This window comes from Syngnathus scovelli, chromosome 4 (assembly GCF_024217435.2).
Source record: "Syngnathus scovelli strain Florida chromosome 4, RoL_Ssco_1.2, whole genome shotgun sequence".
Lineage (NCBI taxonomy): Eukaryota > Metazoa > Chordata > Actinopteri > Syngnathiformes > Syngnathidae > Syngnathus > Syngnathus scovelli.
Genome location: NC_090850.1, coordinates 20,726,021 through 20,752,673, shown reverse-complemented (window position 1 = coordinate 20,752,673; position 26,653 = coordinate 20,726,021). Strand labels below are relative to the sequence as shown.

At 44.7% G+C, this 26,653-nt stretch overlaps 1 protein-coding gene across 1 annotated transcript; it reads right to left on the bottom strand.

Moving 5' to 3' along the window:
* Window positions 1-69: 69 nt before the first annotated feature.
* On the bottom strand, window positions 70-25,415 carry igf1rb (insulin-like growth factor 1b receptor). Its single transcript, XM_049717044.2, has 21 exons — window positions 24,219-25,415; window positions 18,149-18,706; window positions 9,067-9,370; window positions 8,678-8,814; window positions 8,221-8,365; window positions 7,373-7,581; window positions 6,722-6,848; window positions 6,369-6,604; window positions 6,133-6,300; window positions 5,861-6,068; window positions 4,793-5,100; window positions 4,583-4,716; window positions 4,210-4,369; window positions 4,033-4,129; window positions 3,498-3,568; window positions 3,137-3,366; window positions 2,968-3,075; window positions 2,685-2,844; window positions 2,445-2,574; window positions 2,033-2,167; window positions 70-1,945 (listed from the first exon to the last, which is right to left on the bottom strand). The coding sequence occupies exons 1-21, from the start codon at window positions 24,307-24,309 to the stop codon at window positions 1,471-1,473; spliced, it is 4,191 nt and encodes a 1,396-aa protein (XP_049573001.1). The 5' UTR covers window positions 24,310-25,415; the 3' UTR covers window positions 70-1,470.
* Between the last annotated feature and the right edge of the window lie 1,238 nt (window positions 25,416-26,653).

Below are 26,653 nucleotides of genomic sequence, written 5' to 3'. Positions count from 1 at the left end.
GTGCGGTGAAGAGGCGGGCATGTACAAATGTGTGTGAGTGTGTAATTTTTATATATATATCATCAAGAATTGTGTGTTTATTTTTATTGACAACAGGGCTAACAATCCTTAACAAATAAAGCCCAAAATGGCAGCACAAACCTGAGATTTACTTGGGACTCTTTTCAAAGAAAAAAAAAAAAAATGAGGCGTACTTCTTTGAAACCAGCTCAGTTACATTTAACAAAAAAAAAACAAAAAAAACAAATTCAACCTGAAGGTCTCTTATATACTCATCAAGTCATATATATTTATAGAGAATCTATATTACAACCACAAGAGAAAATAAGGAATAGCAGCTTGTCTTTTCTTTTCTCTGTACAACATGAACATGGGGACCATATAAAAAAGTAGAAAAAGTCTTACCCAAACAGACAAAAAAAAGGCTGGCCTAAATGCTATTGAAAAACATTTAAAAAAAAAAAAAAAAAAGCCTCAATAACACCACCGTGACTTAGTGTTTTGGCGTCGATTCGCAAAAAAATTTGTGGCTCAGATTTGTAATGCCTAGACAACGTGGAGTCTCAAAATGGAAACTGCAATATCAAAATTATCTTTTGGTACGTTTGTTTTTCTGCATTATACAAATATTTTGACTTGGTTGCGCCATTTTTCCTTGTTAACGTACCAACTACAAAATCTCTGCCATTTTTTTGTGGATTTTTGTACCGTTTTTTATAACTGACGTACCATGTCGATTCACAGAAGATGATTTAATGTCAGACTTCGATGTTGACACAAAATGGAACATCGAAATCGGGACCACACCGTAATTTTTTGTCAAGCTTACCCAAAAATGGACAAATTGAGTGTTCTTGAACCCCCCCCCTGAAAACTATCGTTATGAGGATTTTGTTTGTGTGTGTTTTGATATACAGTTGTGCTCGTTGTTCGTACATCCAAGCATTTGCACCGTTTTGCTTTTAAAGACGTTTTTCCTCATTTTTCACGCTATTTCTTGTCGTTAACATAAATGCTCTTCAAAAACGACTGAAAGGAAAGTCATGGTTAGGTTATGAATTTTTTTTTTTTTAGTGTTTCCGTGTTGATTCGCAGCACTCGGCAACGACGTGTGGCTCAGATTTTGATGTCAGTACAAAATGAATCATCAAAATAGAGACCAAAGTATCAAAATGTAGTTTCTTATGTCGTTACTACACCTACCAGCACAAAGGTGGCAACGTGGAGGACCTCCCTCTGTAAGTGCTTCTTCTCCCCGTTAAGCATCCATAAAGCCTGCCCAAAAATGGACTGAAATTATGTTTCTACTAAAAGAAAAAAAAGTAAGATACCGTATATAAAACAAGCAACTCCCTCCAAGGTGTTTTTTCGGCAGCAAGGGGGCAGTGTTGCATCTGGTAGAACAAAAAAAAAAAAAAAAAAAAAAGGTGACGTTACAGCAGGATAGGTTTGAGTCTTTGCTCCGTCCAATCAGCAGGCAGATGACTGAGGGAGGGGCATGGCACGCTGGTTTTTGCGCCCCCCGTTCATGTGGGCGTAGGGTGGCAGCTCGTCCAGGGTCGCCTGCATGGCGGCGACGGAGTCGCTCCCGTTGGGCGGCGCTCCCGCCCCTGACGATGATGACGTCACCCCGTTAGCCGCTTGGTGCCCAACAGGCTCCTTGTCCGTGCAGGGCCGTGTGGGCGAGTCGGGGGTTAGCGTGGGCCCGGGCGGCGGGTGGGATCCGGGCGAGGAAGGCGTGTCCAAACGGACGTCATCCATGCTTTCTGCGTGTTGCTGAGGCTGCGGCGGGGCCTGAGTGTCGGGCAGCCTGTTGTCGGCGCTGTAGAAGAAACTGACCTCACGGAAGGACGGCTCCAGCTCGTCCTTCACGCTGCCGATGATTTCCACAAAAGATGGACGCATCTTGGGGTTGTACTGCCAGCACATTCGCATCAGCTCAAACCTGCACATAATTAGCTCGGAATAAAAATAAAGTCGGACGACAATGTTCTGTGAATCGACAACAAAAGTTTGGAAAGAATGGACTTACAGCAAGTCGGGGCAGTTTTGCGGTTTGTCCAACAGGCCTCCCTCCATGACGAAGCGCAGAACCTGCTCATTGGACAGACCCTGGTAGGGTTGCTCCGCCAGCGTGGCGATCTCCCACAACACCACCCCGAACGACCTAAACAGAGATAGTTTTGAGGGTTTATGGGGGGGGTGGCGCTGAATGAATACAAAACTTAGACCTGGAGATGAAAACAGCTAGCAAGATTTTATACACAATCAAAGAAAATAATAAATAAAATAGAAGATCCAACATAAAGACAAGTACCGTAAATTTCGGACTATAAGCCGCGACTTTTTTCGCAAATTTTGAACCCTGAATTACGAGTTTTAGCTGGTGCGATTTATAGTCCGGTGCGGCTTATAGTCCGAAAATTACGGTACTGCACACTTACCAGACGTCGGAATTGGTGGTGAAGACGCCGTCCTTCAAAGACTCAGGTGACATCCACCGGACGGGAAGCAGGCCCTTCCCGCCTTTACGGTAGTAGTCCGTCTCGTAGATGTCTCGGGTCATGCCGAAGTCTGCAGCATGTGTCAATCGTTATCGAATTTTGGGAGATTGGGTCAACGTTGTGAAATTCTTATCACTCCAGCAATAAAATTCTTCCAGGACATTCCTGACAAACCCTTACCTCCTATCTTGACGGTAAAGTCCTCGGCCACCATACAGTTGCGCGCCGCCAGGTCTCGGTGCACAAACTTGCCGGCGTTGAGGTACGCCATGCCATCCGCAATCTGGCCAGCCATTTGCAGCATTTTCTTCAGGGGGGGCAGGGACAAAGTGGACCACTGCTGTTGTAAGAAATGGAGAAAGGAGGGTAATTTTTTAAAATATTTTGATATCCAATAAAAAAAAAATATTTCTTTGCTGGCTGACTCAGTTCTTTTTGAGACCGAGCTTTTGGTTGTCATTACCTCTTTCGGTCGGAGGGAGCGCAAGTAGCTCTTGAGGTCTCCCTGTGTCATCAGCTCCATGATGACCAGGGTGGGCTGGCCCTGAGACACCACCCCCAGGAGACGCACCTATCCAAAATGGAGGGTGAGCAAAAAGTGTATCTACGACATGAAAAGTGTGAGTGCATACCACATGATGACAGTTGAACTCCTTCATGACAGAAGCCTCGTTGAGGAACTCGATGCGTTCCCTCATGCTGGCCGACTCGTTCACCGTCTTGATGGCCACCCGCGTCTCGGGTTCATCCTTCACCACGCCCTTGGCGATGCCTTCGTACACCATGCCGAAGGAGCCCTGGCCCAGCTCGCGGCTCAGGGAGATCTTCTCGCGTGCCACCTCCCACTCATCGGGCACGTACACTGGGTGGAGGAGAAAAGCGAGTAGCCTTCAACTCGTTGTCAAAGTGACCATTTTTAAGTAAGGACATTTTGTGAAGGTCCATTTTGGGAACCACTTGTTGAGAGTAACTTTTTAGTTTGACTGTACTCACTTTCAGCCGCACTGAAGTATTCAGGGTTGACCGACGCGTACAGAACTCCATTTCCAAGCCGGTCATTGTTCCTAGCAGCAACGAAATGCGGATTAATCACATAGAATCCCAAATAGAAAATTAAAATTGAAAAGTAATATTTGGGAGAAAAACAAAAATATTTGAGAGGCAGGGTGAGCTCATTTGCAAACACAGGACCTCCCCTCAAAAATTTAAATTGGAAATAAAACAATTTGTCTCCTTTAACAGTAAATTTTAGAAGTAAAACACAAATATTTACCTCAATCTAAAAATCAGCATAAGCAACAAGAATCACAAAAATAAATGTTTTTTTTAGTTTTTTCTTTTTTAATTCAGAAAAATAACCCAAATATTTTTTTTTGTGCTACAAATGATAAAAAAAAATATGTGAGATATTTGCTTGTTTTTGACATTGAAGATATTTACATGTAGATTAAAAAAATTGACATTTCATTTTATGCAATCAGTAAATTAAGGGCATGTTTATAATGGTGACATCATCGCAGCAACGTACCTTTTCCTGCTCAGGGTGAAGAACACGGAGAACATGAAGCCGAGGAACAACACGATTGTGGGGGCGCATACGGCGACGTAGAGGAAATTATCAGGTTCTGATGAGTCAAGCACAGCCAATATTTTAACTTATGTATTGATAATTAATTAGGAGTGTGTTGCTGTGTGTGTGTCTTACGTTTGGCCACATAGAGCTCAACCGGTTGGGTCCACGATCCGTTCCCAGCCAACGACGTCGCCCGGACCCTCAGCGAGTAGTTGCCCGGACCTAGGTTGGACAGGCGGATGCCGCGCTGTGTCCGATACAGCTGACCTGACACGCATTCGTGCTTCTCAGTCTGACACACACACACACAAAAACACACACACACACAACCATTGGACCGTGAAGTACAGAGACAAGTACAGACATTTTTTCCAAGGTTGACCACAATCTGTGGATGCAAGAATATTTTTTTCCCCACATTATTTACTACTAATTTTAGTCATGACACGGGTCAAAGCAAAGAAAGGTGCTGATGCAATAATTTTTTTTTTTTTTTTTGACGTACCTCGGTGCCCAGCATGAACTTGATCTCGTACATGAGAATGAGGCCGTTGGGGTGGGTTGGCTCCGGCCAGCGCAGGAACACAGAGTCCTCGTTGCTCTCCCAGGACACAACGCCCGGAATGTCATCCGCCTTTTCTGGAAGGGAAACGGAAATAGACACTCATTAAATAGAATTCTTTTTCAATGATACCCACAGATGTTTTCCACTAACCTGCCGGTTTGGTTCTGGAGAAAACAAACTCGGCGGCGCTGCAACGCTGCACCTGCCGATTGCAGGCGTGGACGTCGATGCGGTACACGGTGAACGGCTGTAAACCGAAGATCTGAAGTTCGCGTTCCGTCACCGCCTGTTCCACAAACTCAAACTCTTGCTCCGTCGGTTCTGGGTCGGCGCCGCTGCCGTTGGTGGCGGCCTGCAGGGGGGGGACGGTGCTGGCGTTGGAGTGAGGCCAGTGCTGGCGTTGAGAGTGGGTGGCGTTGGCGATGCTGAAGAGATCTCTGCGGCGGCGATCGGGAGGTCTGAAAAAGAAGAGTTGAAAGAACAAAGGTCAACATTCAACCCTGGAAAGGGAAAATTAGGGAGGAAAACTGCTGAATTTTTATTCTGTAACGTGCACCACCCAAATTTGTCACAAGGGGGTGACAGTTTATTTCATTTTGACACTTTGATCATCTTTGCCTGGCTTAGCATGTTTTTGCGTGTGTTTGTTTTTATTGTGTGTGTCGGAAACGGGGGTGCGCCGTCTGTGTCGGTACACCAAAGGGACCGTGTGGGTTAAAACGTTTTGGAAAGACTGACCTAGAGGGGGGGGGGGAAAGTAAGTTGGTTGTTTTCCATAAAAGCATCACAGGTCTGTTGTTGGTTATTTGCGAGCAGATGTCAGATGCACTGAGGTTTGTTGTTCGCTTTGAAACTATGTTGATCTCAAGTCATTCTGTGTGTGTGTGTGTGTGTGTGTGTGTGTGTGTGTGTGGGCTTGTGTTCCAGTGAGTCATCGAGTTGTTTTCAATGCTTTGCAGCCTCAGGGAAAGAAGGACAACTAGTGAGCAATTTTGTAAATAGAGTCACCAAAACACCACCAGCCATTTTTGCGGCGACTCAACTTTGACCAAGAGACTTAAGGCACATCCGGCTCCAAAAACAAAAGCAACATAAAGCCATTGAGAAAACTTGGATAGGGGATTTACACAGGACAGAAAACCCCCACTACACTAATCGAAGTGGAAAACTTTGTTTAAATAAGGCATGGGGAAGAAAAAAAAAAAAAAAAAAGCCCACCTAGGAGTGAAGATAGAGTTGTGCAGGAAGTTCTCAAAGACTTTCCGGTAGGAGGCGTCCGCGGCTTCTGCTTCCAGGTCCTCAACCGATTTGGGGCAAGGGCAGCAGGAGCCCTTCTCAGGACTGTCAGGGTCTGACTTTGTGGGCTTGGTGTCGTCCTCCTGGTCCCCCACCCCGACAGCCGCCATCCTTACAGGGATCTTCAAATCTGCAGAGGGAGAACTTGTTGTCATTCCGTTTCCAGCTTGAAGTTTCTAGCACAGCATAAGCACCTTTGGAGCAGTAGTTGTGCTGGTACAGTTCTCGGTCTTCGGCCTGTTGCTGCCATCGCACCAGGTAGTAGGTTTGATTGCCGTTGGGGGACACCGGGGGCAGCCAGCGCACCACCAGCTGCGTGGAGGAGTTGGAGTAGGCTCGCACGTCCTGAGGCATAGAGGGCGCTAGAGAGACAAAACAGGTGCTCAGGTGTATTGCAACAGCCACATTCATATTTCAATTTCATATTTACCCGAGGGGCTTGTGCGGATGTAGACCACTTTGCTCTTCGCACTGGGAATCTGCTTGTCATCCACCATGAGCGTGATGGCCTTGACGAAGATGGCGTACTGCGTCCATGGCTTCAGGCTGGACAGCAGCACGCCGGGGTCGATGTCCTTCTCCTGGTGCAGCTCCACATCTACCATGTTCCAGCTGTTAGACCCGCAGCCGTCCTGACCTTCGAACTCGGTGATGTTCTGGTACGGCCTGCGGGAAGGGAGACGGGGGGGGAGGAGGGGTGGGGGGGTCGTCAATAATGAGCATACCGTAGTGAGTGATCATCAGGAGAAATCACAGCTGAGATCAGAAGAAGGGAGGACGTACGCTTCTTTGTAGTAGACGATAAAGCTGATGAGGTCTCGGTAGTCTCGGGGGCGGTAGCGCTGCCAGGTCAGCTTGATCCTGGTGCTGCTGGTGGTGTTGGACTTGAACTTCAGGATGGTGCTTTCGCCTGAGGGTGCAAAAGACAGTTCTGGCATCAAAAGGAGTTCTTGAGTTGACCTTAAAAGTCAAGAGACTTCAGGGGTTCTTGATGATGCGTTTTTTTTTCCTCACTGCAGCTGAGTTTCGCTCTACTCAGCATCCATTTGAAGAGGAAACGAGAATTGAACGCATCTGTCGGACCGCCGCCAACAACGCAGCGCTATCCAGATGTTAAAATAAATGACAGGAACATTAGCTGAGAATTAGGGCCGAAAATAGAAGAAGAATAAATTATATACACAAATATTGGACGAAATTTCTTGTCTAACTTCTTTATCTTCCACTACTTCCATAAATACTATTAAGTAATGATATTTAAATTTGAAACGGTAAAACTCTCAGATTGAAACTGTGAAGGGAATCGAAATCGCAATAATGTCTGCTCTTAATGGAAAAAAAATTCAACTGAACATCACGCAGTGGAAAGAGCCAAACTAAGCTAGCAGCAACCCCAACGAAAACAGGAAATATTTGGACGGCTTCGGAGCGTACAGCTGGCTCGGTCGCCGTTGTTTCGGTAGTCGCTCTCGTCGAAGCGCCCCGGAACGCCCGTCTGCTCCCACATCTTCTGGATCTCCGACACGCATAGTTTGGGGTTGGCCCGGAAGAACAGCTTCCCGGTCCGGATGGTGAGGTTGTGCTGCTTCCAGTCCCACAGGTACTGCAGCTGCTGGTTGTCAAATGCCGAGAAGGCGTACATGCTAGAAAGAAAGTTGTATTGTATTAATTCAAATTCAATTTGACTTGGAAACTTTTATGTCCATTGTCACGTGCTTAAAAAGATTTTAGGCCAGGATACCTCAGGTGCTCAAAAGTATTTGGACCAATAAAAGTTCTAAGTGACTGAGCATATGTAATGAGCTAGGCTAGGCTACATCAGCTCTTGCAATGTGTGCAGCATTCTTGCTCATTACCGGACATTCCGATCCGGTTTGTCATCATTAATCATGGAGGGATGAAGAGAAAATAAGATCTGAAGAGAATTTTTTTGGGGGGGGGGCGATGTGGCTTTTTATGATTCGCTGGGTACCACCCAGACATACAGGAATGACTGCAATGTGGCGCCTTGGGACAGCAAGACTCTTGTGAACTCAAGGAGAAACAAGTGGAGGATGTTTTTCTGAACCGTTAAGACTGATTTAGCTGTTATCCTTACTTTAGGGGGAAATACTTTTTAATCTTTAACCTTTTAGGTCCAATCAAGTAATCCATACAGTCAAACACAATTAATCGACTTTTGTCTCTCCTAAGCATTTAGCCTCATTGGACCCTAAAACATTATGATGGTAAAATCACAGCTGTAAACTTAAAAAAAAAAAAAAAAGTGTGCATCTTCTTACTCATCCAGGAGTTCCTCGCCGTCGATGTATCGCAGGCTACGCAGGAAGGCTAGCGAGCTGAGCGTGTGCGAGTGTCGTATCCGCACGTAGCCCGTCACCCTCTGGATCAAACCCGTGGAGCTCTCCAGCTCGGCCACCATGTTGTCTGTAAAGACAATGTCCAAAAAAACATTTCATTTAGAACATCATCAGACTTTCTTCGTCTGTGTATTTATAGTTTGAAGTCCAGGAAATGACACGGTCCTCAGACTTTCCAAGGTCCTGGTCTAGACGCCATGTGACATCAGCGCGGATTGTAAAAAGTGTTTTGCTCGCAAATGTTTGGACTACTACCTCAGAGCCACCAAGCTACAGCTCGGCGGTCCTTTTAAGGTTTTGGAACGGTGAGACATGTTTCTTTATGTTTGACAAATGTCATGGAGTGGAAAGAAAGCAACAAGCGGTGCGGCGTACTCACGTCCTCGGCGGATATTGATGTGAAGGTTGCCTTTGATAACCGTACAGCCTTTCAGGGATTGCGCGGCATCCATGGAGTCGATGACCTTCTCCTCGCAGACTTTATCGCACAGACCGTCGCAGGCCGTGCAGGACATGCTGAAGACAAAGGCTTGATTCACCAAATATTTCGAGAGCTATGACGAGAATGGAGCGAAGCAATATTGTGCTAATGCTAAAATCTGGCCTTGGCCTTGCGCTGATTTTGGTATTTGCTGATGAATAGATAAAAAATGAGTAAGCGCAAAACATATTTTAGGAAAAATAATAATAATAAACTGCTGGTACTCTCACATAGAAATGCTAGGTGGGCTAGGCTAGGCTAAGCTAGCCATAGCATGGCAGGCTCACCTGTTGGGGGTGGTCCGCGTATACCCAACGGGGCATTCGGACATGCACTCGCCCTCGTGGATGACGAAGCTGTCGTAGTCCGGCAGGTGGACTCTGGAGCAGAGCTCGGCGTTGACGCAGCGCCAACCCTCGAACTTGTAGGTGCCGGGCGGACAGTCGGCTACACAGCGCCCCTGGTGGTAGTAGTGCACGCAGGCGGCGCAGGAGCTGTCGCTGGCGGCCACGGTGCAGCTGCCCAGGCATTGCGCGTGGCAACACTCGCCGTTCGCTGTGCACGCTCGCCGCCCGCACTTCCCTGGGCACTCTGATGGCAAAACAGAAAAAAAAAAATTGAATAAGACTAACAATGACTTTTTAAATTGCTTGCATAAGAGTTTGGGGAGGAATTGTAGAAATTACATAATCAAATAAAAAAAATGGGAGTACTTTTGGACAAGAAAACTACAAGCTTCCCTGTTGAGCATACAAATTGCTCAATCTACTCGGAGGGGGGGTTAGGCGGGTCCACCCATGTTCCAATGTGAGGACAAGTAATGAATAAACATGATTTACAGGCTCTGGGAGAAGTTAACGCAGTTTGAATTGAGGAGCACAAGTTCCAAAAAGATCAGTAGAGATGATGATGTCATCCGCTTGCGTTATCCATGTAGGGGGTTTCACGGTTTAAACAGGCCACATGGTGAAGTCATGGGAAATGATGTTCTGTTTAAATGATGTTGATTGATATGATGACGCACTTGCCGCTTTCCAACCCTCACTAGCGCTGGGAGTGTTTTATTGAACTTTAAGAAATATTCAGTTTAGATCCTTGGGGAGTAGGACATCATTTTGAAAATTTTTGAAGACTCGTAAAAGAGGCTGGACATGTCAATCAGAGCAAGAAGTCAGTGAGCCGTGATTGAAAGTAAATAAGAAGGTGAGCATTTTTTTTTTTTTGGAGCCATCAGATCTCTTGAACTTGGATAAAGTCCAAATTCCGAAACAGCAATCCCAGAAAGACGTGAAGCTTTTTTTGTGGGCAGGTCATGCAATCAATGGACGCCAAATGAAATAAATTCAGATGTCAACACAACAAACAAAGTCATTCCTCAATATATTAAAAAAAAAAAACTATATGAAGCCACAAAGCCACCGCTGGACCCGCAGTCTTTCCGATTTGACGAGGAGGCTTCATCAGTTAATGACCAAGAGGTGACCTTCACCGGTCCACCAATCAGAAGCTCCCAAACTGTGTGGTCCCATCAGCCATTCAGCGGGCTGTTTTTGTGGTAGCGCGTCTCTCTCTGGCACACAATGTTCCTCCTCTCCCCCCGCCCACCCTTCCTTACGCCTCCTTGAGAAACCCTGTGACCTTACGGTAAGTTACAAAAAACCGAAAAAATGGTGACAAACAGCTGGGGTAAGGAAAAGGGCGGGAACCTGCTGCTCTACGCAAGTCGGAGACATAATGGATACCAGTCTTTTGTGCTAACGTCTTGCAGGGCTGCTGCGCCCCAGGAAGAAATAAGGGATGGGAGAAGGTGGAGAGAAGGAGGGAGGAAAGTCGTTACACATGGCGCGGGGCTTGCCTCCAAAAACGCTGTGGGTGGGACTGCCAGTAGGGGGAGTCGGCAAGTTTTTCTCATCATGAAAACAGGGTCAAACAGTCACCATTTTGGTAATCTTAAAATGTTTATGCAATTCATTCATTCTAATAGTCACAATTTTAACATTAAGCGTCGTTTAAAATAAAATATTTTTTTTAAACTGCACTTTTTCATGCTAGAACAGATTTCCTGTTAAGTGTGTTTATTTATATTATGATAGATTCTGATTGGAAAAATGCAGAGCAAGCTGGATTCAATTTTGAGTTCCTGTGATTTGTTTTTGCTGAACTTTTTGTGGGTTGATGCAAATTTTGACGAAAAAAATCAATCAAGCTAATCAGTTTTATTATGAAGGGATGCAACAACAAAATAGTTTTCCGATCCACCGGCCAAAACATCACTGCTGCGTGACTGCCAGTGTGTTCACCTTTTGCCATTCATTTGCGGGAGAGCGGTGTTGATCAAAAAGGATTCACAAATGCCTGCCCGGCGGGAAAGTATTCCGGGAACTCCACATCGGTCGGCGGCCAAACAGCAAGAATCTTTCTGGTCCGTTGCATCCAAATTAAGCTATTGTCGCTGCCCCCCAAATGTACGGCGAAAACAAGCAGACTTTTGGTCGTCGTCGATGGTGGTCTGTGTCTTCCTAATTTGTTCATGTTTGGTTCCCATCTGACGATGGTCTCCTGTTTGAGGCAGAGATCAACACACCTGCCCTGAACGCAACACGAGATCATCCGTGTGGTCACTACTAATTACGTCCCAATATTCTGCATCGTATCGGCTTTCGATCTGGCTATTTTGTCAGTATCATATCAAATGGGAAGCCAAAAAAAAATCTCGATGGTGACCTCACTGGTGTTGTTTACCATTGACCGCGTTGCCCAGGTGACAAACACACAAACAGGCCATCGGGGAGCTTCCTGTCTGACTTTGTAATTATCAGTTACCGTCCCCCTTTTCCCCGAGGGAGGACCGAGTCGTAACAGCCAAGTGTGGAAAACCGACAATAAGTTCAAATTTAGATTTATAAATATCCAAAGTAATCGAAAAGTGGAGAGAAACACTTTTGGGTTGGTGTTCCGTGAATAAAAGCAAAGATCAGGTCCAACAAACTTCGCCACTTCTGACCGAGTCCAAAGTCATTGAACACCGCCGCTTGGTTCTGTTGACATCCGGAACTGTTCCTTGGCTGTAGTTCAAATCCTAATTAATGGTGATGGTTGTCAAGAGAATTTAGGAGAGCTTTCACAACTTTGAGCTCTCCGGAGCTTGGTCTCATTCAAAAATAAATGGGCCCATTTGGTTGTCTTGTCCTATTAGTAACACTTTCCACCAATACCCTCCATTGTCTCGAGCAGATCGGTCTTGTGTAAATATTTTATCGAGGACTTCAACAGCATCTGTAAATAATGTCCACTGTGCTGCTTTTTGTTTTTATCTTTTGCTATCTTGATGCTTGATAGCTTCTGGCAGGTCAAACACAAACACTTGACAACGTGCTAGGTCTTTGCTGTCATTTTTATTGCTCCGAGCACTTTGGCGCCACCGTCTCATGAATGTGACCCGGCTCGGGTCGGTCAAGACGAGAGTCGTTAATTCGCTTTAAATGGAGATCGGCGTTCCGATGATGATCGTTAGCAGACACGCCGCTAGCGTCTCGAAACACTGAGCTGTCGCACGAACTGTCCGATGCTAACAGAGCCGGCTTTGTGCGAGACTGGAAAACAGTAATATGTGGGCACATTGTGTTTTCTGTCCATCGCCGAGCTGTTGCGGTGTTTATGGAGTCTGCGCCGGCGCTGTTTATTTTCCCAAATTTGCTTGATTACTGGAACGCTCAGAGAAGCAAGGGGGCATGTGTGGAGATGTCCTGAACAGACCTCGAGGATTTGCACTTGGTTTCGTTATTACGCTCGCTGTTGATTGGAGAGAACGACTCTGGATTCGCGTAAAAGTGACCATCATCAAACGGGATTAAATAGCGGCGTGGTTGGCTGAGACGATAAAAACCAAAAACACCTGACGGACTCCCTCTCCCCTTCCTCCGCATTTGGGTCGCCCACAGCGAGGAGGGCCTCCCACAGAAGGTCTGTTGTCTAAAGGCTTCTTCCGGATAATTACAGTCAAAAGGAAACAGATGTGAAGCGCTCCTCGGACTTGAGGTTCCATTTTGTGATGGTCATTTGAGTCGTACCGGGGGGGGGGGGATTGCGGAGATGCCTTCGATAAGACGTCTTTAGTGGCTGCAGGGGTGGTCTTAGATTCTCCAAATGTAAACATGCGGCTCAAGGGCGGAGCTACAATGAAGAGCACGGCATAATTTTTTTTATTTGGCCATTAGACTTGACATGTCCCGTCATTTCCTTAGTTATTTGTCGGCTAAATCTTCCCGTGTAATAATTCCTTGTAGCCAAAGCATGGGAGGTGCCGAAGAGAACCGATTGGGCTCGGGCTCGCCTAAACAGAGCCGGAGGTTCACCTTGTGAAGCGTGTTTGGAAAACACATTTGTCAGATCAGCTGACGCCGCTGGATAAGCGCGAGACAAAAGACATTCCTGGCATCCCCCAACTGACTGCCCTGGAAGAGACATGACAAATAAAAAGTGTTGTTGTCCATCCCGAAGCTAACGACAATCTTTTCGAGGACCCGTCACACCACCCAGATATTCCTTAATGTTTTAGGATGGAACATAATCGGAAGATATTCAAGTGTAACAGGATTAAAGAAAATAGCTGAAAGTGGTTTGCACTTGAACGCAACATATTCAATCCAAAATGGCCGAGGCACATTAAATTTTGTTTTTGTGTTGACATGTTAAAGTAGACTGAACAATCCCTGGAATTTAATGGGAAGGACAGGGGGAACTGGCATCTAAGGTTCCCATAAGGCCACGGCAGACTTCTCTGGCAACCTTAAACGTCGTGCTCATGTGCGACTTATCACAACTAGACTCCAAGGCCTGCTTGGAGCCCAGCCAGTCGACCTCGCCGGCTCCGATTAAGTCTACAACTCCGACTTGTACAAAATGTACAAACATACCGAAAAATGTCACACTACAGCATAATCAATATCTGGAATTGTCAAAAATACAAAATTATAAAATGTTGTCTATCACTTTGGAAAAGTAAAATCCATATTATTTCCTCTACAATGAAACTAGCTCCACTAGCTTTAAAACCCGATTAACCAACAACCAAGTCATGAAATCAAAATTGCTCAACCGACTTTTCGCTATTTCACGTCTGCTTTGAGCAGAAGCCACATTGCGTCGCCGCTGCATATTTTCTTTGTTTGATATTTTGTGCAACCGCAGAACAGAAAGGGGGGAGGCCTGGTAGCAAAACAAACTTTAACCATACCTCCGACAAGACACTCGAGCCAGTCAGAGCTCATCACAATCAGACGGTGTTTCGCGGATCCCAATCAAAGGCCGCGTAATTACAGTGGCCCCGTCGCCACAACCAAACCAGTAATGTTCTCTTTCAGGCATTCCACAGATGGGTGTGACTGTTCAATTAAAGTAGCCATGAATGTCCCTGCTTTACACAGCCGACCCTGTCATTACCAGCCCAATCAGCTTCTGCGAACAGGTCGCCGGGATGTGGACTTAAAATACTATGACAATACACTTGGCGTTATTTTTAGATGTTGTTTTAAAGCTCTAACAACTTTGCGGACAAAGACAAAAACATACAGCCGCTTTTGCTGACAATCAAACATCATTGCTAACTAGCCTTCCTTGTTAAATCACGAATTAGCTGCGGCTAATCCCTTTTTTTTTGGGGGGGGGGAAAGTCGGGTTCATTTTCACGGACTACACCCAACCTTGATGAACTCCAGACCTCTTCATTCACAAAACCCCTTCAACAGAGCCGAAATGAAGTTTCTCAAAAGCTGCAAAGAAATGCCAAGATCGAACCGAATTACGGTGAGGAATAAAAAAAAAAAAAAAAAGTGATACCCATCAGTCAATTGCTACAGCTTTCGGACAAATGAAAAAAACATGGAAGGGTGTTGGTGAACCTTCCCAGGAGCGGCCAGCCGGCAGAAATGAGCCCAAGAGCACATCCATGACTCATCTAGGAGGTCACAAAGGAACCTTGGACAACATCTAAAGAACTGTAGGCCACTTTCGCCTCAGTCAGTTTTCATGATTTGACTATAAGGAAAAGAGTGAGCAAAAAAATGACATCCGTGGCAGAGTTCCAAGCTGGAAACCGCTACTGACCAAAGAGAGCTTAAAGGCTCGTAGTATGAACTCAGTGACGTACAGAGAGGAACTGACTAAGTTAAAAATATGAACTCAAAATAGAATAAAAGCCAGCATTTTCATTTTGACCTTAATCGAAACATTGCAACATTTTCGATGTCGTGTTCTGGACGCCTGGAACGGATTAACGCCATTTCCATTCATTACAATGGCGAATGCCGATTCGATCAAACGCGGTCAAGGCAAGGAACAAATTAAAATTCAATGTATCATTAAATATGTCAATGTCTTAGAGGGTCACAAAAGAAAAGAATCACTTTGATGGTTAGTATTGTTCCCGTCCGGTATCCAATGTGAAAACAAAGTTATGATAGCCCTACTCGGATTACAAATAAATAACAAGGACGGCGCCAAACAACAAGCCCAAAAGAGCAACCCTGACATGCAAACGGCGGTAAATGAAGCTAATCGCAGGCTGCGCAACAAGCAGAGTCCTCTGTTTTTATGTGTATTCCCTGTGGGTTGAGGTTAAAAATACAAAACTAAAAAGAAAAGAAAAAAAAAAATCCCTTTCCCGTAAATCCCAGAGGACTTTCTTTGTACTTTAATGATGTGCTTTCATCTCCTCCTGAGATACAAAACACTGAAAAGAAAAAAAAAAAAAGAAAAAAACCTCCCGTACTTTTCGGGAGGTGTTTACCCCGCATGTCGTGAGATGGGAACCTGACGAAACGTGAGAAAAGACACCGAGACAAATAGGGGACGTAAACACAGAAGAATGTCGCCTTTGCCACAAAAAAAAAAAAAAAAAAAAAAAAGATCCCCCGGAGCGCAAACATACTTTGAAGCCCTGTTTCTTTTTTTATCCATGTCATACTTTTATGAATGAGTCCACGTTAAGGAAAACAACACTTGTGCTTTTATGGAGCTGATGAATGGACAACCTAGTCCGGAAATAGAAAGGACTGAGGTGCTTTCAGACAAGAGAGCTCAGATAAGAACATGAAAGCAAACAAATATATGGCCTCTCATGATACGTTTTATCGATATCACAAGACCACCCTTTTCGTCTTCGTCTCTTATCTACGCGATGTACTCATTTTACAGTGCCCTCTAATGTTCAGACTGAGGTACTACATGACTCAACTGTATTTATAAGGCACTTAATCATGCCTGTGATTCACATAAAGATCAAACATAATTAGTTCTAATTACTATATTTAGTATACTATATTTATTGACTATATTATTATAATATTTATATGGCCATGCTAGCAACCGACGTCATCGGCTAACAACAACTAAACTAACAAAATGACACACCAAAAACAAACAAACTAACTAGCAAACAGACTAACAGTAATGAATAAACTAAAAAAATGTGCGAATGGAACGCTAACCAATGCGCTAACTAACCAAGGCGCACACACACAAACAACGAACAAAAAAAACGTGAAAACAAACAAACAAAATGGCCTAATTACAGTCGCCGTCACATGGCCCATGATTGCACCCAGGCGGTCTTTGAACTTTTGAAGTTACGTCGGCCATGAAAATAAAAAAAGAATGACATCAGAGTACAAACGGGGGCTTTCATGGTGCCCAATTAGACACAGCGCACGAGCAGGTATCCCCCACCAGACAACTTCAGACTCCACAGCCTCCATATTAGACTTGTTTTGGTCTTCTTCTTTACTGCTGGCTCATTTGCCGTACTAGCAGACTCCCTCTGGAGCTCGGCAGACAGTATCTTCACGGGGTCCTGCTCCACTTCCGTTCCGTTTGGCCCACTTCGCAGTCGAGCGACTAGCAAACAAATACCGCCGCGGCAGCGAGTAGTATCGCCGGCCGCCGAGATGGCGCCTAAACACCTGCTGATTATTTGGACTCACAAAGAATCAAATCTTCAACGATAATCCCTCACAAGAGACTGAGCGTTGCAACTCTTTGGCTTCCTTCCCCCGCTGGCTGCCTTTCAGACAAACATCACGCGCCACAGACTCAACAGACAAACAAAATCAAATTTATCAGGCACCTTCCTGTTAAGCTTGACCTCTTTGTGTCTGGTTTATAGTACCATGAGGACGTGTTGACAAAATATTGTGACAAACTCAACCCCGAGTTCACAAACTACCAACCCAAAGGTCAATTTTGACAACACACGATTGTTTTCCGAAGAATTCCGACGCTCAAGTTCACGCGTCGGGCGCTCGGCATTTGCATCCTATGCGAACCTGAGCCTGCTCTGCGACTCCGGCGTTGTCACATGAGCGAAAACATCAACATGCTGAGTCCGCAAGCGAGGCAACTGGTCACCAGGGAAACACTTGAGACACACACGCGCACACACACGCATCTGCTCGACGGCACAGCAAGTCATTGCAAACGCCGCAGTCATAAAAATGAAAGGGGATGTTCATGTGGAAGGTGACACTGGCTAATAAAACTAGCGAACATGTGTGTCCAAAAAAAAAAACCAAAAAAAAAAACCTAACAAACGTGCAAGTGGACTAATAAATTAAAATAGCTCATTAACCAACGGACTACCTAACGAGCAAACAAATATGCCAAGGGGCTAACCAACAAGGTGAATAATAATCAGACTATCAAATAAGCTAACAAATGCGCTAACGGGCTAACAAGCACACTATATTATCGGTGCTAGACAAACAGAGAGACATCCACAGTCGCAAAACGTCTGCTGATAGCCGAGAGCCAAATCCTGCAAAGAGAAACCGAGAGGAACTGTTCGGGTCGAGGTGTTTCATTAAAAGCATTTTACTGGAGCGCCTGAGAACAATCGTGGGCCCGTTACCGGTTTGACAGTTTAGCATGGTTTTAAGAAGTCAACGTTTAAATAACCTCCAATACTGTCACTATAATAAGCTTTTCTTCTTTTTTTTTTATGAGAGGAATTCTAAGCCGGGAACAATATGATTAGCTGCTTGCGGAGTTGAATAAACCACCTGTTTGACGTCAATTTCTTCCTAGTAACCTATTTTTGCCCTTTCGGCGAGCAGAGAGGGGAGGGGGTGAGCACTTACGCACGCAGGACAAGGAAGAGGGAAGGAGCAAGATGAAAGCGTGACACCGTTGCCAGTTTTGTTCATTGTGCATTGTCCTCAAAAATGGTGCCAGCTGGCCCGGGTTAGCTCCAAGATTTATCTATTTATTTTAACTTAACTAGGTACACATTTCTTGAATCTCCTCGACTAAATATTTGATGTTTTGTTGAAAATTCAAACAGATCATACCATCAGAACACCAAGAGGTCCATCTTACCTTTCTGGCAGTGGTTGGAGTTCCAGCAGCGGTAGTTATAGTTGTTGTTAAACATGGTCTTGCGGCACTGCGGGTTGTTCTCCATGATGCCCGGGCAGACGTCGCTGCACTCTTTGGACTGCTTGTTTCCGGCGATGAAGTTGTTGAACTCGGCGTCCATGATGAGCGACCAGTCCACCGAGTCCAGGTAGCACAGCTCCGGGTTCTTCTCGATACGGATGGCGCCTCGGGTGATGTTGCGCAAGCTGTACAGCCCGATGTCCTTCAAGCTGGTCATCTCGAAGATGACCAAGGCGTAGTTGTAGAAGAGGTTGCGGCCGCGGATCACGGCCAGGTTGGGGAACAGCGTGCTCAGGCTGTCCAGCCCGGAGACCCGGAAGAGCAGCAGGTAGTCGGTGATCACAGTCAAATTGGGGAAGCTGAGCGAGCGGAAGATCTCTTGGTTGTTGTTCTTGTCGCCGATGAGGAGGATCTGCAAGTAGCCCTCCACCACCGTGCAGTTCTCCAGACGGCGGAATTCGCTGATGTCGTTGCCGATGTCGATGCTTGGCCCGCAAACTGGAGACATTTTGGAAAAGAACATCAATTAATGGTGGATTTTGATATAACAAACCAGCACATTAATTAATAAACAAGCATATGGACTAGCAAACCAAACAACTAACAAGTGAAATAACTATTAAAAGTCTCAGCTATAAACTAACTCAGTAGAAAACTAACATGATTAAGCTAAAAAAAATTAAAAATATCTAAAAAATATAGTAAATTCAATTTTCTTCCAAACACACCTTTAAAAAAAAAAGTGGTATTGCACGCTCTACTATTTATTTACATTCTTCAAAAAATAAACGACTTAACGTAACCCAAAAAAAAACAATGAAGTTCATTCCTCAACTGCAACGCTATTTATAATGCTAGTCTTATCCAATACATTTCCCAAATATTGACAGTACACTTGGCCCGCGGACTTGTTGACAGAACATGTTTGCCAGGCGTGACAAAATAAATACGACGGTCAGGTTCAATTGGAACGCTAGCTGGAAAAGCGCGGCTCTGCCTTTAGCTTATTGTTTCCCGTTAGCGTCCACCTCCAATCTTGCTAGTTGATTTACTGACCCCGGCTCGTTAAGATGTCAACAAGGCGCCACATGAAAAGAAACGGCAGATCAAAACACTTGCGGAACAAAAGAAGGAGAACAACAGATTCGGGATTTTGCAACGTTATTCACGTAACAGGACCGGATCGGGGAAGTTGTTGCTTAAGCCAAGCTGGCGGAAAAACATGCTAATACTCGCATTTGCTACACGAATGGGCCTGTTTGATTTTAAAATGTTTTTTAGTCCTCTTTGGTGTTATGATTCTACCAGAACGGAAGGCAAGCTGGTTCAAAAGTCAACAAAAGGTCGGGTACGGGTTTACGGATCGACGCCCTTATATTTTGCCCAGGTGTGATAACTGATGGAGCGTTTTTTTCTTCGTCCACAGAAACGCAACGGGTAAAAACTTAAACCCAGTAAATCATGAAGAACCACTTCTCAGACTTGTCTTTGTGACAGTGAGCCCGTATCGGTCGAGGGTAAATATGGGAGCGATTATAAGATGAGGTGATGCCAAGAAAGCATGATCTTTTCTTCTTCTAACATGTTGGACAGGAAGACAAAACGTTCCCTCACGACCGGAGGCGGGAACACGTTTTGTTTGAAAAGAACACACCGAACCTTCCTGCTGGCACTCCATTTCTGAGCCGGTCGACACGCTTTCGTAAATTATTTTACTGGAAAAGATCCGCACGGCGTTTCGATAATTCTTTACAGCCCGACCAAATGTTTGCTGTTGTCGTAAATTGATGAGTGGACATCTTCGATGGACGTTGTGTTTTTTCGTCTTTGAAGGCAAAAGTAATTCATGATCTGAATTAATTTGGAGAATCGATAATTTTAATTTTCCACCATGTTGTACTTCTGGGTCTAACGGAACATGTTCATTCATACCGATTTTTTATTTTTTTGTTGTAGTCCATTCGGTGGTTAACATGTCTGCCTCACAGTTCTGCGGTTGGTGGTTTGACTCTCGAGTTTGCATTCTGATTATTTATACGGGATTTTTCCGGATGCTCCACATTGTCGAAACACGTACGACAAGTTCACTGAAGAGTAAAAATCAATGTCCATATGACAATCGGAAGATTCGGGAACCCTTAGTTCTCTCTCCGTTCACACGATTCCACCGCCGTCCTGTAGTAGGAGCACAAGAGCACGTTTTGTCGAGCTAAAAAAAAAACGACGCAGACAAAGTGACCGCTTTCAACCCCTAAACAGACGAGTGACTTCAATGTGAAAAAAAAAAAAGTTAAGTGACGCCAGGCCTGGTGACTCACAACGCACCCTGCTCCAAATGTTCTTAATGTGTACGCTCTTTGTTTGCATATGTTCTTTAAATTAGGACCGACTGGCTTTGCACATCAAGACGAAGAGTCTGTAAGCTTTTTTTTTTTTTCTCTTCCTGCTTCAAACAAAAAGCCGCTGAGAGTTTAGATTTTCTCTTTAGTGTGCTATTATTAAAAAAAAAACTTTAAAGTGCTAGTTTGGCAGCGATGTCTTTCTCTATAATCAACTTGTCAGCGGATCTTATCAACAACCCGCATACCTGTTCAGACAAAACTCGCCCCCGGATGTGTGTGAAACGGCGCGAGGATATTCCCAATGTGGTGTATACATGAAATATTTGGATTTCAATCAGGTTTTTAATCCCCCCCATAAAAAATGTGTCTATGTAAACAGTGTTATGTTATGTCACCGTAGCCGCGTCTTTCACGGGAACTGCTCCCAGTCGCGTTAGATGGGGGTGAAAACCACTGAAGGGGTTTTTCGGCGGCCCGATCGCCGCTCTTCAGTCCCCGTCCAGCTGAGTACACAAGCTTATCTAGTCAGCCTTCATCACATATTTACTCCTGATAACCTTCTCCTCGCCACCGATTGTCCGTGGCCAATCTAGAGGAAATCCACAAGGATGCACTCCGACGACATTTCGCGATAGTGCTTTTTTTAATCACAATTTAAAACAGTTGCTTTTAATGTCTGAAAATGTTTCATAGAAATACGCAAAGCAGTTTTGGCGGTTTTGGGAGACTCTCACGGAAATGAGGCCGTTTTGAGGGGACGGAAAAGCCGAGTCAAGCTTTTGTTACCGTGACACCTCGGGGCAGATTTGTTGAGCCTTAAATGTGAACTGCAAAGTCTTCAAAGACAGTAAAATTTATCGATTAATCCACAACGAATCGATTGTCAAAGCAACTGATGAATATTTGTGTTTTTAGTATCCAACTCCAGTCTTCGGAACGTCTCACCCAGAAAGCATCAAAGGGCCAGAGTTAAGTTACTGTGAAGTAAGCGGAGCCATTTAAATCAGAAAGAGCCGACCGAGTATCTACGGCCAACGTTTTGGTGTCACGATTCTCTGAGAACACTGCCAGTAGTCAAGTGTCACTTCTCTTCGTGGTTTTATTTTGGTAAGTTTCTACCCCATGTTTTTGTTCCCATTGGAGCTTCTCAGACATACTTTACGGAGTTTACATTTCATTTTATGTAAGACTACAACGCTTAATTAAAGGAATGTTGCCGTGTTTTCAACACATATTAAAACGGGTCGACCTCTGTCTACACTTGAATAGCTAACGAAAATACGCCCGTTGAGATTCGAAATGTTTGATGAAGTCGACACTGTGGAATGAATCGTTCCAGATATAATTGATCCCTCCGGCTTACCGTACAAAGCTTTCCACTCGTTGGTGCAAGAATAAAACAGGATAGTGACAACAGGGTGAGAAGTCGGGTTTGTCCTGTGACGGCTAGTGGCGAAAAGACGTAAACGCACCTTCTCACAAGCTCCTCACTCTTTCCAATCAACAGAACTCAGTCTGTTTTGCGTGTGAATGTACTTTGGCTTGTTCTATTTTAAACGCCCCCCCCCCTCCATACCCGGTTCAACCCCGCCAGCCTGCCCCTTCCCACAGTGGCTCTGAGAGCGAGCGGGATGAGGCCCCGGTTCGCAGTATGGACGGCAACGTGAAGTATTTCCGTCTGTATCAAAACAAGCCCCTTGTAATTGATTAACTCATTGATTGGTCACATTTGACTATCGTCTCTTAATGGTTTTGTGTGTAAGACATCAAAGTAGCAAGGGGGGTGGGGGGGTAATGGGGGTGTTGTAAACAGAACCGAAGAAAGTATCGAGTGGTGACTAATGGGGGAAAGTCATGATCGTAAAAGGGGTCGGACAGCAAGACTTTGTGACCATAGTAGGGGGGAACTGGAAAGGGGTAAATCTCAGGAAGTCACAATGTTCGATACCACTTTGAACCAATTCTTGAGTAGTGACCGATACCGCTTGTATTTTGATATATAAAATCCCCCGATACTGATAGCTGATATCGGTACTTGCCCATTTCTAGTCACAAGCGTGACAGGTGGTAAAGCGAAATTTTCTAATCGCGATAAAGGGGTGATAGCAGAAAATGGTGAAAGTCAAAGCATTCAAATCTATTTAACTGATCTTTTGGTTTTTTTTAATTTTAGCACTTTACGCTAGCGCTAAAAAAAAAAAGCTACAATTCCTATTTTCCATTGGACAGTTTTGGTTGAATATTTGTTTACAGCATGTTGTCGCCACTTGAAGAACCGAACTTTTGGCGTTTCAATTCTCTACCTGTTCATTTCTACACTTTTTTTTTTTTTTTCCCTTGCCATGGTCGGTCTGCTGTGGCGCTGCATTTACGGATACCTTCCACGTTTTTGTGGATGCCGCTTCAACCACACAGTGAGTCAGAATCAACAGAGTGGTTTTCATCCGCAGCCTGACTGACTTTCTCCATTGAGTCACTGGCCAGGCCGCTCATTTCAAACTTCGCAGGACGCATGTATGGGAAGCCATATGTGTCGGCATGGATTCCTTTCATTTCCTCGGGATGGGTTCCCCCAGATTAAGTGTCTCTAAATGGGTCTTCCAGTCAGTTTTTATTAAATTACATATTTTCAGTGTTTACCATCTTAATGCAAATGGCAATTAACTTATTTTTAAAATTGTACGAGACTGACTTGAGACATTATTTTTACATCCAATGCCAGTGACTCCCTAAATATTGGGTACCCAAAAATGAATTAAAGGACACTTTTTTTGGATTGCCAAAAAGTTTTTTTTTAATCTTTCACTACTTTTTAAATGTGCATGACAGATTTAACTATTTTCCAAAGTAGGATTTTTTTCAAATTTAGGTTTCCACAAATACGGGTCTAGTGGACCCCAGTGATTCCATTTTTTACCCTCATTTTATTTAATTTGACCTTTTTTATGCAAAAGCACCCTTTGCAGCATAAAACAACAAAGTGTGTAGTTAATTTATTTGCGTCAAACTTTTTGGTGCTGTCTTGAAATTGTGCATTGAAAAAAAGTATGGTTTAATTTAAAAAAAAATGACAAAAAAAAAACATATTTTGCAAGCTTTTTTTCGTCAGACATCTTGTTAAGAAGTGCGTGGTCCTTCGTGCAGTAGAAGTGATGAAAAATTGTGCACCGCCTCCAGGATTTGAGCTACCATGTCTTCAGTGGGACATATTCATCGGAAATAAAACCGTATAGGTTAAAAGCCATTAAATCAGTTTAGTCATTTCTATTCCTATACTTGAGGTTTCTTCAAACTTTAGACACCCCAACACGAGTTACAAAGGTCACTTCAAAGTTGTCGTTTAACTTGGTCTTTGATATTCTTTTTTTTAAACCATATACAATGAAAATAAATGAGCTCACAAATCATTAAAGCGCGCCTCTCGATATTGACACAATCACATATAAGAACCCCAAAAGACATCAAATGACATCATTATTGGCATCATTGGAAAAACGTGACTGGGATAAAACCACAACAGTCGCCGGTGCACCGTCTCGCGATTCGGAAGGTGGAATAGAGCACAGACTGGCCTTTAAAAAACCATCCCGCTTCTTGCGTTTTGTATAAATCGTTATGTGAGATGTTTCTACCAATATGTGTGTAAAAAATAAAGAGTTTGGACTTACTCTCTGTTACGGCGGGTCGGAGTGAGGACAACACGGCCAGCATCAGACCCCAAAACAAGGTCAAGCGGCTCCTATCCATTCGAGCCCTCATTCCGGGGACGTAAATCCTCCGCCGAAAACCTGCAAATAAATACGCCCGTCGAGTTGGAGGGTGAGGGGGGCGTCCGTGTAAAACCCACTCCGGGTTATTTCTGGGCGACTCGTGAAGAGGAGAAATGAAAGCCTTTAGAAAATCTTCAGCCAGCGCCTTTTAGCCGTTAGCTGGCTAATGGAGCTAATGGGCTAGCAGCCACGCGCTTGCTCGCAGAATCCCGCTCGAAAATCTGTGGTTCAATACTCGCCCCGGTGTAAATCCGTTAAGGAGCCGCTTAAACGCCGGTAAAAGGTACGGCGCGTAGGTGAGGGGGGCGGAACGGAGACGGTTAAACGGGGAGCGGCGGGGATTCCTCTGTAAGCCGCATCTTCACGCTCCATGTCGTGGTGGTGTGGGGGGGTAAACGCATAAAGTCCCGTTACTGGTGAAGGTGGTATGATCAGGAATCAAATCTTCCCTAGAAAACTTGGATTACATGCCCCCAAAAAACACAGTTCTGTGGCGTCAAAAAAGCCAATTTCCTTTTATATATATATATAAAAAAAAAATCATCCGAATATCCCGTGTTTTCCCCCTTTTTCTCTTTTTTAGGAGACCGCAGTCTCCCTCTCCTCCTTCCTCCTCCCCCTCCTCCTTCAGCCGCTCATTATGCACGGACTCACCGCGTTGTTGTTGTGGTTGCAATTCATCCTCTCGTGCGTTTATATCGCCAGGCCGCGGCTGATATATGCGTTTAAACGTCCTTTGACACTCCCTCGGGTGTGGGTGGGTCTAAATAACGACCCTCAATCGGTAGACAGTGGGTTATAGAGCGTCGCCAGACGAGATTAAACGCGGCGCAGGTACACGGAGTGTCTCCTTGCCTCGCTTCAGTCCGCAGTCTGCCTGTAAACACAAGCGCCGCTCGCAAAGATCACATCTTCTTTTAAATCATGCCAGCTCACTCTGCACAAACTCGTACTCGAATAAGAAATATCAAACACTTTGGATCCAGGGGATTTTTCATAACTAATAATAATAATGATAATTAATGCTAAGGTCACCAAATTTTTATAATATTATCATAAAATTAGACCAAACGGCCGCTCGTCATCACCGAGAAATCTAAAGAGTGATACGTCTTGACTTTTAACACATCTTTGCTCTTCACTGGAGTCTACGGAGCGGTGCGATGGAAATCCGGGGCGCCAATCCAGGAGGAGCAGGCTTGTTTTGCAGTTCTCTGTCACACATACACACAAACACGACACGCCGCCAGTCAAATTAGAGGCATTACAAGTCGTAAATGCGGGTTACGTAAACCGCAACAACAAATACGATTTTCAGTGTGTGAGTCTAAGGAGCACTGCCGCAGTCGCATGCATTTTTTGACATGTCAACAACATGCGTGCACGAGAGAGAAAACGGCTACAGTAGCAAAACAATGTGTAGGATAATGAATAAAGTTGGGCAAAAGTGTCACGGTGTTAGGACACTCTTTAGGACACTTGAAACTCTGCTCTGGCCTTTCAGTTGGAGTTTTGCGACGTGCAAGAAAATGCATGAAAAAAAAGCTATCAAAACAAATAAAAGGGTAAATGCACGATGCCTAGCCAAAACATTGATATCTTCTAATATGAAGTCTTACATTGATGCAAAAAAGTCAAAGGAAAAAGCATTTAGAACGCCAGTTTATAAATATGGCAATGGTGTTGAAAATAAAATAACATCATCCATGAAGTGTTACAAAAACAAGCTTCAAAAGCTCAAGAAAAAGCTTTTTTTTTCCACCATGGGGGTATTCTGGTGTTTCTCATCAGGTCGTAAACTGCACTGAAATGCTGCCATCCAGAGGACGAATTCAGTATTTCATGCGTGGATTGTTATGCAGACGCTGTACAGTTACAGTCTGTGGATGTCTGAGGCCCAGGCAGGGGGTAGAGGGAGTTGGGATTTACTGGTGGGGGGGCACGTGATTCTTTGAGCAGACACAATCATGCAGAGCGGAACCCCTAACCCCCGCCCGGGCCTAGACTGCAGTCGCCCCTGCATCCTCCGACCGCTGCGATTGTCACTCTAATTACCGTCGGCTTTCTCCAGAGGCATTGTTTGAACCTTGTACATGACCTCAACTCTGGCAGAAATGCAACAATTAACACTGCGAAAAGAGGAGAGCCTCAAAAATCCACGGTGGCCCACCCAAGAGTCCAACTACAGTGAGTCACCCTCTAACAAGTGCTCACTGTACCAACATGACCCGCTTTCGTCGGAGAACGAGGAGGGCTGTCGACTTGCATTTGTAATGTCCCCGGATGAAAGTCCCCGTGAAGGCCGCCGGCGGGCCCACCTACATCGAGCCGTA